Consider the following 14977-nt stretch of genomic DNA (forward strand, 5'->3'; position numbering starts at 1 on the left):
TTTGGATATACACAAAGTTTCACAAAGGCTTACACAATATAGATTATCTACGCAAAAAAACAACAAAAATATATTGGACATTCATACCCCCCCCTCCCTCCAGGAAAAAATAAACTTTCCTACTCACTCATTACAAAAAAAACCCGACAGTGTGAGATGGCTGCAGCTGTTACGTCTAATCGGTGCAAAGGCTGCCAGAGAAACAAGGGCACAAGGTGGTGCTGATTGACAGGGTGGGCGGAGCTTCGGCCTCTTTGGGTTGCAGAGGGTCTGAGAGGACGTTTGACAGGGTGTGTGTATGCGTGTGTGTGTGTGTGTAGCGATTAAACAGGGCGCCGCCGTCGCCATCCCGTTTTTTTTTTTATTTTTCTGGTCGTTTATGACGGATTACACACGTCTGGTGTGAAGGTTTCTCAAAAGGCACAGGGTCTCTGTCACATGGCCAAATTGATCAGAAGGTAAAAAGCAAAAATAAAAATGTGTGTGTGTGTGTGTGTGTGTGCACTTCTCTCTCTCTCTCTCTCTCTCTCTCTCTCTCTCTCTCTCTCTCTCTCTCTCTCTCTCTCTCTCTCTCTCTCTCACACTTACACAGACACACAGTTCCAATAAAACTCTTTCATTCAAGTCTGGCTCTCCTGCATAGTCAAAGGTCTACAAGGCCAGAGGGTCGAGAAGGATTAGTGGGCGTGGCCTCGACACTTTGCAGCGGTTAAGGCGGGAAGGGAGAAAACCTAGAACACTGCTCACGCGCGCGCATGTGTCACGTATACACCGTATGACGAGCAGTACACAGCATAGCTTCGCCTGGACAGTAACGATCCCCAGCCACTGCAGGGAGAGAGGGGGCAGAAGGCACAGGAAGTGAGGCAGAGGGGGGCGGAGCTACAATCTCGGAGGTTGGGGGGGAGGGGGCTGTGAGGCGAGGAGGAGGCACCCAAAATATTAGAAGAACGACATGATTGGCAAAGATGCTCCACAACGCAAACACAGGATGACATGATGTTGAATCCTGAGGGAGACAACCATTGTGAGTGTGTGTGTGTGTGTGTGTGTGTGTGTGTGTGTGTGTGTGTGAGTGTGTGTCTATGGCGTGGCCCCGGGGCCCTGGCTCAGGATGTGCAGGTTCAGACCAGTCCTGGGCTGTTTGGCCGCCGGCCCCATCAGCTCCTTGTCGTCGGCGGCGGCCAGCGAGGCCGACGGCAGCACCAGGTCTCCGCCCTCGTCTTCGCTCTCCTCCTCCTCGTCCTCCTCTTCCTCTTCTGCCCGGCGACAAGCGCAAAAACACACAGGTCTTTAGAACCCAACGCCACGGTGCGAAAGGCAAGGGAGTCGCATCAATAGGAACGCTGCCGTACCTTTCTCCTGGTCGCTGGACAGCCGGCTCTTGTTGGTGCTGGCGAACTGCAACACAGTCAGTGAGTCAGTGAGTCAGCGAGTCAGACTGCTGCATTGCCCGTGAGTGTTTGAATAAAAAGGGGGGGGGTATTTGTTTAACAAACCGAGTCAAATAAATCATGAAAATGACTCTGAAAGTAGAAATTGAGGTGAGGGGAGGTGAGGTTTGCTTCCTTGATCCCATGTAGGGCAAACTAGGTAGATTAACTTTCTACATAGAGTTGGTCTTGATATATGTATATATAAATACATATATATGTATATATAAGTATATATAGCGTCTATATATATTACTAATATAGTGCATGTGCATAATACCCACAGTGCCTGGGTATAATATGTAAAATATGGTAATTTAGTGCTGTAATATAATGGTAATATAATTGTAGTAATGTGGTAGTTGATGATGATGCATGTAATATCTTGTTTTAATGCATTTTGAAGGTTTTGAAGGTGAAGTGAACAACTGTAGGTTTAAAGAGGTTTTGTACTTCTTCCTGCTCCTTTTCCAGCAGATTTAAGTTTCTGGATATTTGTTTTCTTTGAGTATTAGGCTTTTAAGACGTAAACACATGAAGTGGATGATGGTTCTCAAGGCACAGGATCAGTTCTACTTTTTGAAAAGGCAGGAAAAACTAAAGCACATAGTGCAAATTTATTTAAAAAAAAACACACAGGTGTATTGTCGGGCCTGAAGCAGAAGCTCTGAGCGACTGGACGTGCGGAGCCTCACCTCCCCCATGACGGCGATGGGCGTCACTCCTTTGGCCTGGGCCACGCGGTGCTCCATCAGGTAGTACATGTACTCGTCGTAGAGCAGGCGGATCAGGTGGAAGGAGCCGAAGCTGGCGGCGCTGCGCAGGGTCAGGTCCCGGATCACCATAGAGCTGGTGGTGGGAAGTGGAAAACATAAACATCTATTTCTGCTTGACTTTTATTTTCTCACCTGGATGTTGATGTTGATGTTTGGTTGTTTGGTGTACAGAGACCGATTTGAGTGTTTTTGTAACCACTGTATAGTTTATTTTATAAATGCAGTGTAGATTCCCAATTTGGGATCAATAAAGTACATCTATCCATCTATCCATCCATCTATCCATCTATCCATCTGTCTATCCATCCATCCATCCATCTATCCATCCATCTATCCATCCATTCATCCGTCTATCCATCCATTTGTCCATCTATCCATGCATTCCATCCATCCATCCATCTGTCTATCCATCTATCTATCCATCTGTCTATCCATCTATCCATCTGTCCATCTGTCTATCCATCCATCCATCCATCCATCCATCCATCCGTCTATCCATCTATCCATCCATCCGTCTATCCATTTGTCCATCCATCCATCTATCCATCCATCCATCTGTCTATCCATCTATCTATCCATCCATCCATCCGTCTATCCATTTGTCCATCCATCCATCCATCCATCTCTCCATCCATCCATCCATCCATCCGTCTATCCATTTGTCCATCCATCCATCCGTCTATCTATCCATCTATCCATCTGTCTATCCATCTATCTATCCATCCATCCATCCGTCTATCCATCTGTCCATCCATCCATCCATCTATCCATCCATCCATCTATCTATCTATCTGTCTGTCTGTCTGTCTATCTATCTATCTGTCTATCTGTCTATGATTGACCAGCACAGTAGGGTGTTGGGGGAGGATCGTGGCTTTTTGTGAGCGCGTGGCCGTCAGACGTCTAACTGCTGGGCGCGGGCGGCTCCCCGGGGGGCCTCACCTGTAGAAGGACCAGTTGAGCAGGAAGGCCTTGGCGGCCCTGGGCAGGGCGGCCGGGTTGCTCTCGTAGGGCTTGAGCGCCTGCGAGACGACGGCGTCCAGCCAGGAGGCCCACTGCTCCAGTGAGTTCTGCTGCTGCAGGGTGGACTTGAAGTCCTGCTCCAGCCGCTGCACCACGCGGTCCTCGCACTGGCACACCCAGGACGCCTGCTCCTGAACGTTGGTGAAGTCGACCCGGTTGAGGTCCGACAGCATTTGGTTGATCTGGGCCGAGTTGTGCAGGACGGCGCGGGCGGCCTGCGCCAGGTGGTTGAGGCTGGTGTAGCGGCGCAGCGTCTGGGAGAAGGAGTTGACGCACACCACCTGAGGTGGGGAGAGGGGCACAGGCGAGTGAGGGGGGGGGGGCAAATTGACGCCGTCGATCAGCAGCCGTCAGAGTGCGACAAAAACTTCTGCTGCTGCTGCTGAGAGCTGGTGTGAAAGAAAAAAAAACACGGAAGAAGAAAAAAGACGAGAAGCCAGGAAGCGACTGCGAGCCGGGTTGTGAATCCACGTCACTGCTCGCGCTGGCAAGAGCCAAGTTCAGCAGTGCGGCAGATGCGACTGTCGCAACCAGTGGGACGTCCTGGGTTCGACGCCGAACCACAATACATTCTCAGCACCGAGCCAAACGCTCCGAACCCGTCGAATATCGAAAAATGAGTCGTCTTTCGCTGCCAAATTCCCGACGCATCCAAGAAAGTCAATCTTAGCGTCTGAGAGCCAATAATCATTTGGTAAAAGTGTCTCAAGATCTAAAGTCGCTGCTGATTGGCTCCCACACTATAGAGGCGAGAACTAAAGACATTAGCGAACTGTTTAGAGTGAAAATTAGCGTCTAAAGTGGCTCCACTTCATGGAGGTGGATCAAAACAAAGCAAAATGTAACATTTGTGCCAAAGATGTTACAGCAAAGGACGGGAATCCAGTAAACTGGATTTGGGGGTTAAAACAGACTTGAATCAGCAGTAAAAATGGAAAATAAAAAGTTTTGTGCTGTAATGGTTTTTGTTGTTGTTCAAATTGGTAAAAAAAACAACAACAAACAAACAAACAAAAAAAACATCTGATATCTGTAAAGGAAGTGTTGTTCTGGTACCGGTATTGAAATTGGCATTGTATCAAAAACAATGTGGAATGGTACGTAGCCCTACCAGGGTTAAGAGTGAAAAGGTGGCATGAGGCCGAGACAAGCAGCCGTACCTTCACGCGAACCATCTCCTCTGGGATGTCCATCATAGCGCCGGTCAACCAGCTCTCCAGACTCTTGGCAAAGTTGCGGATGGCCTGAGTTAAGGCACCTGAGGGAGAGAATAAGAAGAAGAAGAAGGAGAAGAAGAGCAGAGAGTGCAGTCTTTGAGCCAGTTTGAGCTCCACAGTGGGACCTACTGGGGATGGGTCTCAACACATCGGGGATGAGCATCTCCACCAGCGTCTGGTACAGCAGGTTGTCGCACTCCCTGGTCCAGCGCAGCACCGGCTCGAACTTGCACAGCGCCACCAGGCACGACTTGGGCAGGCGCTTCTCCGACTCGTTGTGCCTGGACGAGGCCACGCCCCCCCAAGTCCCCCAGTCAGACCCACAGCCGACCAGACGTGCGGGTCGCAAGCGATAGTGCTGAAGTGAGCGACTTACAGGCTGAGCGACTCCGTATCGCTGCTCTGGCTGAACCTCCAGAAGGATTTCCAGAGCGTCTCCACCAGGGGGAACTGGAGGTTGACCATCACGTCCAAAATGGCCTGCAGGGGGAGTGAAGCGCCCAAAGTCAAACTCTTTCCCAACATCGTCAGCGTTGAGAACGACTCATCGGCGGTGTTTGGCCCGTGCACGTACCTCGCAGTGCTCTCTGTAGAGAGCCTGGAAGGCTCTGAGGTGCTCCAGCAGGACCCCGTCGGGCAGCGCCTGATCGTGCACGTCCACGTCGGCAAAGTCCGGCAGCGGCTTGGACGTCTCTGCGAGGAGACGATAGTGAGAGAGCGGGAGCAGGAGCGGGAGAGAGAGAGAGAGAGGGTGAGAGAGAGAGAGAGAGAGACAGAGAGAGAAAGAGAGAGAGAGAGAGAGAGAGAAAGAGAGACAGAGAGAGAAAGAGAGAGACAGAGAGGGAGAGAAAGAGGGAGAGAGAAAGAGAGGGACAGAGAGAGAGAGAGAGAGAGAGAGAGAGAGAGAGAGAGAGAGAGACACACACACACACACACACGTCAGAGACAAACCTCGTCCACAGGGAAACGGTTCGGAGAGCCTCACTCACCCAGGAACTGCTGGTACTGTTGGACCTGAGCTGAGATGTCGCAGAGCGCCTTCACCTGCTGCTGACCCATCACGGCGGAGGTGCCGTTGGCGATGCTCGGGCTCTTCTGGGCGGGCTTTATCCTGATGGACAGAGGAGAGAAAAGAAAGTTCAAGGAAGCGGCAGACTGAGGAATGTGGGCGACGAGAAGGTTCCGATCCAGGTCGCTGGCCCGTGCCTGTTTTTCTGAGCGAAGGGCTGCTGCCTCATGGCCATGTGCTGCTGCTCGTCCATCAGTCGCAGCAGAGGGGAGCCGGACTTGATCCTCAGGCCGTAGTAGTGGTACTTGGAGTTGCCCCTGAGGGAGCAGACAGGAAATGTGGAGTAGATGCACCGAAACGCTTCCGCCTTAAAATCTCTAAGCGTGTGTGTGTGCGTGCGTGTGTGTGTGTGTGTGTGTGTGTGCATGCACGTGCATACCTGGTGCCTAATCGGCGGGTGCGCAGCCCCATGAAGACGGACCTGATGAGTTTGCCGAAGGACGCGGCGTTGACCGGCTCCAGTTTCTGCTCCTGGCAGTGCAGCAGGTAGTGGTAGTAGAGCGTGCAGCGGGGCAGGCTCACGCCCTCCGCCCCCTCGTAGTTCTCACACAGCCACTGCACCTGCGGCAGGTGGGGGGAGGAGAGAGGAGAAGGGGAGGGGCTCCGTTTGATCGTCTTTCAACTGGAGCTTGCAACACATTGTGCCCCCCCCCCACTGTTACTTACAGTGGCGGGCGGAGCGCGGGAGTTGGGGCTGGAGTAACTTTGTCCTCCTGCACCGCTTGCTCCTCCTCCTCCTCCTCCTCCACCTCCCCCTAAGGCGTAACTTCCCTGAATGACGTAGCCCGCCCCCCCGACGGCCGGGGCTCCCCCTGCGCTGCCGGCTCCTCCCGTCGTTGCCGCAGAAACCGGCTGTGAGGTCACGGAGCCGCCGATGTCAGAGTCAGAGCTGGGCGTGGTCTCGTAGTACGAAGAGGAGGCGGAGGCGGCAGCGGGGGTCTGCGAGTAGAGCGGCGAGTCGGAGAAAGAGTAGCTGCCGGGTCGGCTGGAAAAGGCATCTCCTGCTCCACCGTCCACAAACACCTGGCCAGAGAACACATGCTCCACCTGAGGGGGAAGTAAGAGAGAGACACACTGTGGCCTACTTTTACTCCAGTAGAGGGCAGCGCAGACAGATTCACAAACATGCAACAGGTTCCTCCCTTGCAGTAGACTGGCTGCAGTCAGTCTGCAGCCAGTCTACTGTTAAAGGTGGTTCTAGTCAACCACCTTTAACATGAGATGAGATGTATTAACATTTTATCCGTTGTCTGCTATTTGGAGATTGCAGCTTCAAACATTAGCACAAAAAAAAACAACGCAAAAGCCATTTATCGCCAAGCGTGACCATAGGCCCCCTACTGGGTAAAAAAGATACAGCAGAGGCAGTGAGGTACACCTAAAAACACCAGAATTCTCAGCAGCCCATTTTCTCCCTCTAATGCACTTTAACATAGTGACATCAATTGCATCACTTCATTCTTTATCTGCCAGTCGTTGACGGCTGAGTTGAGTTGAAGCCAACTGGACTTTGCCCTTTGTTTAAAGTTGCCTACAGCTCACCTTCTAAAAGACTACAATGACCAGGATGACTGAGCGCCTTCACTCAAACTCACGGATTCAAATTCAATCAGTCTCGAGGTTTGTCCCTTGAAAAAAGGTTTTGTACATATTATGTGCCACTGTTCTTTTGTTTTTTTTGACTGATTATCCAGCCAGGGCTGCTGTGCTGGTATCTGATAAGGTAAAGATCAGAAAATTAGTATTTCTGTTATTGACAACGAGTCGTGAAAATCAACCAATCGGCATTTCTCGTACGATAATCCCACGACCTCCTCGCTGCTGGGTTGAGGAGACAGTTTTAATCCCAGGATGAGACAACTTCTAAAACCTGTTTAACCGCTAACAGTTATCGCTCAGCGCCGTTTGCTTTGCGCGTCTCTGCTCGGTTCACCACCGGGGATCATGATGATTTAATGTGCTGGGCACGTTCACTGGGGAGACACTATGTCAACAACTTGGCCCTGCCTGCGCTCAGCTAACGCGATGCTAATGGAAAAGTCGAAAGCTTGTCCAGTCAAAGGTGGAACGCGAAACTGCTGCTGCTTAATGTTTTACATGCACTTTAGGGTGGCCTGTGGAGGCTGTGGTGACAGAGGATGAGGGAGGGCGAGCGAGAGAGAGAGAGAGAGAGAGAGAGAGAGAGAGAGAGAGAGAGAGAGAGAGAGAGAGAGAGCCTAGACGCAACGTCCACCATCCATCTGTTCAGAAATGCTGTTTACTGATAAAGAGAAAAGATGACACGCTGAGATTTATTTACCTCCTGGTTAAGATGCAACGCCTGCAGGTTGTTGCTGTGTCCACTCTGGATCCTCTTGGCTGCCTGCAACACCGAGCGCTGCAGCAGGGGGGCGCCAGAGAGGAAAATCAGATCCCAGTTCTGCGAGTCCAGTCAGGGAAACGTCTGTCTGTCTGTCTGTCTGTCTGTGCGTTACCTGTTGCGTGGTTGTCTGCACAGGTTGGACCACCTGAGTAGGGACGCCGGGGGCAGAGGGACTGGAGTCCGAGAGACTGTCGTTGGAGTGAACAGAGCCCTCTACAGGCAGCAGAGGGGAAGAAGGAGAGAGGATAGAAAATCTCAGTTCAGCTCAGAGAAAGCGACAAATCTTGCAGCGAAGCGAGTTCAGCACTTACGACAAATTGCTTCAAAATTATAATAACAGTCGCCAAAGAACATTTTGTGTGTTTTTTGCTGACTGACTGACTGACTGACTGACTGACTGACTGCAGGGATGAAAAAGTCAGTTTCGCCCTTATATCTTGACAGAGAGGGACACAGTTGGACAGCTAATCTCTGGCCCGAGAAAGACATCCTGCCATGCTGTAAACATGCAGATCAGGTGAGAACGGCAACAGGAAGACACAGGATGGATGGTGATGGAGAAAAAAAACAAAACAAAAGGAGGGTGCGGGGACGGTCATGTCGACTTCCTGGAACAGCACGACAGTGCCCAGGTCTCAATAATCAAAATTATTACAAGTGTTTCAGCTGCAAAAATGATCCGAGAGTGAACCAAACTATGCAACTGCTGGTACAAAACTGGTACAAAACACAAATATTATTTTACAATGAAGTTTAATGAACCATAAAATGTCACACTCTTCTCCATCAATGCTTGTCTGCGTAGTTACATCTTTGGACCTGCCGTCAGAACATAAAGGACCCTTGCTGGGGCACGGCTGACTCTCGGCGTGCTGCAGGACACGTGGGACCTCCAGCTCCCAGCAAGAACTCACTGGACTAATTTAACTGCCCTACTTTGCAAGAACGGGACGAGCTCCCCCCGGCCGCCAGGCGCACGCTCTGGGTGAGAGTTCACAGTGTGACTTGATACTGGGAGCGGGGGGGAGTAAAAAAAAAAGAAAAGAAAAGTGGCAGCACTAAAATAGCGCCGCACACAGCATTCAGTGTCGGGCTCATCGTTTGAACCCAAATCATACACTAGTTTAAAATACAAACAAAGTCACTAACAGATGCACAGTGATTTCAAAGTGGGACGTAAACTTTCGGCATTCGCCCCCTGCATCGTGCTGCTTAGCAACTGAGTTCGCCCAATCATTTTGTACTCATCATGTATTCAGAGTACCCAGACGGTCTGGGAAAAACTTTCTCAGAGAGTTTCCAATCTTTCTTGGACAGACTACAAATTTATGCCATCATTATCTCTCCAACTCTGCTTCTGCAATGGACAAAACGTGATTCAGAAAGGGGAAAAAATTAGACTAGGGACCAGTTAGGAAAAAAAAAAAAATCCAGTAATTTTATTTTACAATAGCTAACAATGAGGATGTCAGTTCTAAACACAGCAAGGTCTTGAAACTTTTTTCACTTTGTTAAATCTGCCTCCTAAGAAATGAAGCCAATAAGATCTAACAATAGTAACGAAGCTGTAAGTTGTTGGTTGTCAGTCCAAAGTCTGAGGTTGACACTTCACAGCTTTATAATGTCTGTATTATATCTCTGGGAGATAGAAAAAAAACACTTGGGCAATGACAAGTTAAAAAAATAAAAAAAGGATTTTTGAGATTATTGATAGAATCCAGCCTGTTGCTCGCAGTACAACTACTAGTAACTTTCATAATGAAGCTTGAGTGTGAGCTAGTGTGTGTGTGCGTGTGTGCGTGTGTGCGTGTGTGTGTGTGCGTCAGTCACCCGCCGGCCCCTCCCTCACCTGTGACGGTGACGATGATGTACTGCGGCGAGCTGCTCTGGCCGTTGCTCTTCTGAGCTGCACCGTGCTGGATGTCGGGGGTGACATAGTGCGGCGCGGGGCTGGTCAGGACCACGGCCTTCTGGTTCTGGCCGGCTGGCCCGCTTTTGGAGGCGGCGGCCGATTGGCCGGCTGACACGACGCTCCCGGCTGCCGGCGCGATCTCGGACAGGAAGTGCGCCACCTTTGTGGCCGAGGGCGGGGTGGCAGCGGCTGTTGCTATGGTTACTGCGTTGGCCTGCTGAGGCTGAAGGTCCTCCGAGTACCCAGAAGTTGCCATGGCAACCGGTGCTCTGAGTAACAAGTTCTGAGGATGAAAAGAGACGGCGCTCATTAAGGACACTGGTTGATTCAACAGAATAAAGACAGTTCATAAGACGGTGCTCGCTTTGAAGTCATTTGGTGTTGTTGTTTTTTTCTTGTGCTAATCAGTAGTTGTCATTTCATTTTATTCTTTAACTTTCCAAATATAAACAGCTCAGTATGGCCCAGTATACTGTGGGCTTTTGTCCTCTGTGGAAAGCCTTTAGACATCCTCACGTTACGTCAAAGACAATCAACTCATCCCGATCCAGCAACATGGATTTCCTGCAGTCGCTCTGCAAGTTTAGACCACGATGCTCTGTGCGACACCGTAGTTCCTTTGGACGGACACACCCTCGGCTGCCGCGGCAACCGTATCTGAGCACCTCCTGTTTTCACAAAAGCAACAGACGGCTGCGTCTCCTCAGGGCAAACAGAGACTCACCCTGTTTGAGTCTCTCCCTGATGACCCCAAAAGGCCTGAGCGTGACCTGGTGTGAGAAAAAGCAACATTCCAACTGACCGACAGCAGACACCACTATGTGAGGGAAAAAAAAAAACCTTCTCACACAGAAAAAAGGAGAGAGGCAGCAGCGATGAGGACAAGCGAACACGAGAAAAGTTCAGAGGTGTTGCAACACCACAGAGTGAGGGCAAACACAGGAAACACATACGCACCCACGAAAGGCTTGCTGATTAAAAAGTGCGTTTTGAGGAAGAGACCAGGAGGAGATCACTGAGTCAGCGGGGCTGATTTCCAATGAGGAGGAACTTTGGACAATCTGCCAATCTTCTATTCTACTCCTTCAGCACATTTGACCAAATTACAGGCAGAGCATAGGGACGACCAGTCGGCAAAAAAAAAAATAAATAATAATAATCTAATATCGTAGTAACTCTTTATTTCTGCCACATGGTCTGTGTGCGCGGGCGAGTGTGCGCGCCCGCACTTGCACGTGTCTGCATGTGGAACATGCACCAGAGGAGGAAGTGGGGCTTTCATCTAAGACCCAGCGGTCGTCGTGGGTCTTTCCTGTTTGATCAACCCCCTAAACACAGCAATAGATTGCATTTCAAAAACAGAATTTGATGCCCCTCTTTGCACCATTTCAGGTAATAAAAAAATGCCACTATATGACAGAATCATGGGACGGGACAAACAGTAATTCCCCCATTCACTATAACCATGACACAAAAAAGCTCAAACGTAAGAAACAAATCTTAGACTTTATCACTTCTTCAATGAAGCTCTCGTGCGGGACTTGACACCGCATCGTATCCCTACACCTCTTAAATGTAGTCCCGGTGTTATAAACTCCTCCTCAGTGAAAAGGACATGGCGACGTGTAAAAACAAACTAATCAGTTGAACGTCGCCAGGACCAGTCAGGACTTTACTTTCGGAACCATCCCAACTGGAAGACGTGCCACTCCCTGTGTCAACTAACCAATATCGATGGGTAAACTAAACCGGATCAGATCAGATGCCCATCCGCCGCGTCCTCCTCCCTTACACCCGGATGGCTCACTGGTGACTTGTCAAAATCAATGTCAGCCTGGAAACTTTTTTTCCCCCCCCAAGTCGTAAAAAATGGGATCAGAGACAATTCACAACTACGTATGAATGTGTGAGGTGAACCAACAACGCGGGGTCTCTCATAATCATGGTAACCATGCGCTGTTTTTGTCTCTTTCTTTCTCTTCTGACCGAAAAGTGAAGTTGAGAAATCAAGAGTGGCGGAGGTAGCTTCCTCCCCCCTCGGCTAACCAGCTCACGCTGCTAGCCAACCACTGTAGCTCGCAACTTCCTCCGCGAGCGACTTTACACACACACCGGCGGGAACGCCACGCGGGCGAAGCACGCGCGTGTCATTTTTCCCCTCGCGAAGGCAATAATAAATGGAGAGGTGCGACGTCGCGTGACATTAAACAGCAGGGGGAGAAAAAGTACGAGCGGCGCTGCCACAGTTGCCGCCATCTTGTGCTCTTATCAAATATCTGACATCGCCATAACAACGTTGGCGAGCGAGGCTTGACAGCAGCGGCGGCGGCAGTGAGCGAGTCAGTCAGTGAGACCGCTGGAGATACAGCCGGCCGGTCGATTCACGCAAAACCCACTCAGCAAACACACAAACAAACACACGCGTCACGAATGGACAAGATTATGACATAAACGAAGACTCTTAATATAATCACGACTTTTTTTTTCACCTCTTCTCTTTTCCCAGTTTTGTCCTTTTGGGGGGGGTCGTTGGAGTTTTTGTTCCCCCCCCCCACCCCTCCTCTTAAAAAAAAAATTGGACTTGTTATTGTTGACTCCCGTTGCTTGGTTGTTGTCGCCAGGACTACCGCGACTGTGGCGCCTTCATGCCTTCACCGGGGCAACTGTTGCTACCCTCCTGTCATCGCTCCTCCCGACACTGCGCGCTGATAGGCCGAGACGGGAGTGGGCCGGAACGTCAGGGAGATGTCTGGTGGTTGATTGGTCAACGGGCCCTGTCGGTCTCTAACCACCGGAGCCAAATGTCAAATAAAAAAAAAAAAAATACGCTCACCGTTCCCCTTCTGACGTTGACACGTTTCTTCGGCAAATAATTCCGTTGTACTTTTGGCTGTTTGAGCGCAAGTCAGGACTAAGCGATGCGTGGCCCTGATTAGAGAGTTTCACTCTTCAATGCACTTCCGAAATGACTGGAAGATCGCACTATATACGTTTGTTAATCCTCCAAAGTTTCCATGACTTTGGACTCTTCAACTTTTGTTCCTGTGTGGCGTCCTCTAGTGGGCGCTTTGCTCAACGCCGACTCATTGTGTTACCGTGTTTGAATGTCCAAACGTGATAAACAAACAATTTCCTAGACAAGTTCAGTATTATTTTATTTTTTTTCAAGCCTTGCTCAAATTACCTCAAAACGCAAACCATAGAAAACAATACTTTTCATTGTTCACACAACCGCATTATTTCATCTGGAGACAGTTTTGATTTGCTGGCATTGTCTGATTCGATTGCATACTTTCTAAATTTGACATTTCTTATGCTTGTTATTTGAGAGGTATATTATGTTTTGTATTCACAATTGTGTCATATTTAGAAAAAGGCGTTTTATTACCGGAAACTTTACATAACCTCATTGTCCAGTATTATGTAACGCAACTGTATCTTATCACTGAACTATTTTAGAAGAAAGTTTTGAACCAAGTGAACTCCCAGAGAACATCAAACTCTCTGACTTTTGCCATCACTGACTTCCCCTTGTTTATTGAGGTATCGTTATACTATTGTGTTTGTGAAACAGATAAACAGAAGGAAATAGGACGAGGATGTCACATCAGTCACTTCACATCAACAGTTGCTGCTGTCGCTTATCTCCACTCCCTATGGAACCTCATATAAACAATTAAATCCAAGGCGTTCAGAGGTTAACCACTGATATGAGTCACTCCAGTGTCATAGGATGGCTTGTGAAAATCTTCTCTGTGGGCACCCATGCCATTTTGGGTAAACATGTAGCGCCTTCATTATCTCTGAGGTGAATGGATAGGGATCTCCATCCAATGTGCAACAAAGCAAACAGAGTGACAGGTGGACATTGTGGCGGTGATACAAACAATGCGTCGGACAGAAAGGCCATTAAAGGTCACAAGTGATTAGATAGCCAGGAGCTGTTTTGACTTCACCCCTGGCATCTTTTGCCACTTAATCAAAACCTTTCCTTTTTTTTGTCTATCTGCATTGTTTTCCCCAAAGGTCTTCAGTCCTATCTCTTGGGATGATGAAGTGCTGAGGTGAATAGTGGTTCCTCTCTGGTGAGATAGCCAGCATACTGTATATAAAGTAAATGTGTTTCAAAATGAAATGCAAGTCAGACAGAACCCCTCAGTGAATCCCAGCCTTTGCTAAACCCACGGCATCCTCTTCTCGCCATGTGGAAGGCAGCACTCTTGACCATGGGCTTGCTGGTTGCACTGGTTGACAGAGTGCGGTGCACTGAGGACCAACCCTCTTTTTATGGGGTGAAATTGTGCGGACGAGAGTTCATACGTGCTGTCATCTTCACGTGTGGAGGGTCTCGCTGGCGGAGGAACATGAGAGACCAAGGTAAGAGTTGTCTTAAACTAGTGGATACAAGCTGGTTTTTGTGACGGCATATTACCATAAGACTGACGAGTTTTACCCTGCTGTTGCAGAAGCTCTTCTTGGAGAAGAAGCCTTCGACCCATGGGCCACAAATGCCATCCCTCAGCTTAGCCATGAGCAAAATCCAGCTGAGTCCCAAGCGTGGAGAGATCGTACAGGGAATGTGGTGCCTTTGGTGGATGGATACAGCCGCTCAGCTCGCTCTGCCATCTCAGAGGACGTACTGGAGGCGCTCCGGAGTGCAGACAGGAAAGGACGAGATGTGGTGGTCGGACTGTCTAATGCGTGCTGCAAGTGGGGCTGCAGCAAGAGTGAAATCAGTTCTCTGTGTTAAAACCTTGTCACAAGTACATAGCTCTACCCTGTCCTCTGTGCTTCCACTCTGTCTTCAAACTTTGGATTTATTTATTTTTAAATTCTATGTCCATAAATTACTTTCAACTGATACAGGACTGTGACACTATTTTCAAAATGTGAATCGTAAGGCCAATAAACTTTTGTGTACTTGGAACATTTGTCTCAATCCCTTTTACAAAATAACTGCTGTTAGAACACTTTCACCTTCTCTAATCTTTTTTTGGGGGATAAAGTTTCATCAAGTATTTTGAAATAAGGGATGTGATGACTGTCAAGACGTCTCATGCTAGATTTCCACTCTCTGAAAATCATGAGAATCTTGAAAATGTTGAATTTCTGTGTCGATGGGAAGGCAGTTTATCAGCGTTTGATTAGAGTTTAACACGCATAGAAACCAGAGCTAATACAAGAC

At 49.1% G+C, this 14977-nt stretch overlaps 2 protein-coding genes and 1 long non-coding RNA gene across 4 annotated transcripts; 1 reads left to right on the forward strand and 2 right to left on the reverse strand.

Annotated features, from left to right (window-relative positions):
• Positions 1-930: 930 nt before the first annotated feature.
• Positions 931-12487, reverse strand: rfx1b (regulatory factor X, 1b (influences HLA class II expression)). Of its 2 annotated transcripts, none has more exons than XM_076039261.1 (16): positions 12282-12487; positions 9730-10075; positions 7993-8093; positions 7818-7895; positions 6185-6565; positions 5898-6079; positions 5656-5775; positions 5439-5560; positions 5024-5142; positions 4826-4929; positions 4579-4730; positions 4393-4490; positions 3152-3513; positions 2129-2282; positions 1356-1401; positions 931-1259 (listed from the first exon to the last, which is right to left on the reverse strand). In XM_076039261.1, the coding sequence occupies exons 2-16, from the start codon at positions 10046-10048 to the stop codon at positions 1084-1086; spliced, it is 2514 nt and encodes an 837-aa protein (XP_075895376.1). In that variant the 5' UTR covers positions 10049-10075; positions 12282-12487; the 3' UTR covers positions 931-1083. The 2 variants fall into 2 exon arrangements, with proteins under 2 accessions (XP_075895376.1, XP_075895366.1); XM_076039251.1 differs by having other exon boundaries at positions 7818-7898.
• An 814-nt stretch (positions 12488-13301) lies between these two features.
• Positions 13302-14364, reverse strand: LOC142897395 (uncharacterized). The gene is made up of 2 exons (XR_012928451.1): positions 14225-14364; positions 13302-14143 (listed from the first exon to the last, which is right to left on the reverse strand). It is a non-coding gene; the product is annotated as an uncharacterized LOC142897395 (long non-coding RNA).
• Positions 13995-14719, forward strand: rln3b (relaxin 3b). The gene is made up of 2 exons (XM_076039657.1): positions 13995-14169; positions 14259-14719. Exons 1-2 carry the CDS (start codon positions 13995-13997, stop codon positions 14540-14542), a joined length of 459 nt encoding a protein of 152 aa, XP_075895772.1. The 3' UTR covers positions 14543-14719.
• Positions 14720-14977: the final 258 nt, after the last annotated feature.

Source organism: Nelusetta ayraudi, unplaced genomic scaffold (genome assembly GCF_046127955.1).
Source record: "Nelusetta ayraudi isolate G7.1 ecotype Tasmania unplaced genomic scaffold, CSIRO-AGI_Nayr_v1 ptg000004l, whole genome shotgun sequence".
NCBI classification, from domain to species: Eukaryota; Metazoa; Chordata; class Actinopteri; order Tetraodontiformes; family Monacanthidae; genus Nelusetta; species Nelusetta ayraudi.

Coding starts and splice junctions, on each gene's coding strand:
- rln3b (XM_076039657.1), top strand. CDS start 13,995: ATGTGGAAGGCAGCACTCTTGACCATGGGCTTGCTGGTTGCACTGGTT. Junction 14,170..14,258: donor GAGGAACATGAGAGACCAAG/GTAAGAGTTGTC, acceptor CTGCTGTTGCAG/AAGCTCTTCTTGGAGAAGAA.
- rfx1b (XM_076039251.1), bottom strand. CDS start 10,048: ATGGCAACTTCTGGGTACTCGGAGGACCTTCAGCCTCAGCAGGCCAAC. Junction 8,094..9,729: donor CATCATCGTCACCGTCACAG/GTGAGGGAGGGG, acceptor TGCTGCCTGTAG/AGGGCTCTGTTCACTCCAAC. Junction 4,930..5,023: donor TCTACAGAGAGCACTGCGAG/GTACGTGCACGG, acceptor CTCCCCCTGCAG/GCCATTTTGGACGTGATGGT.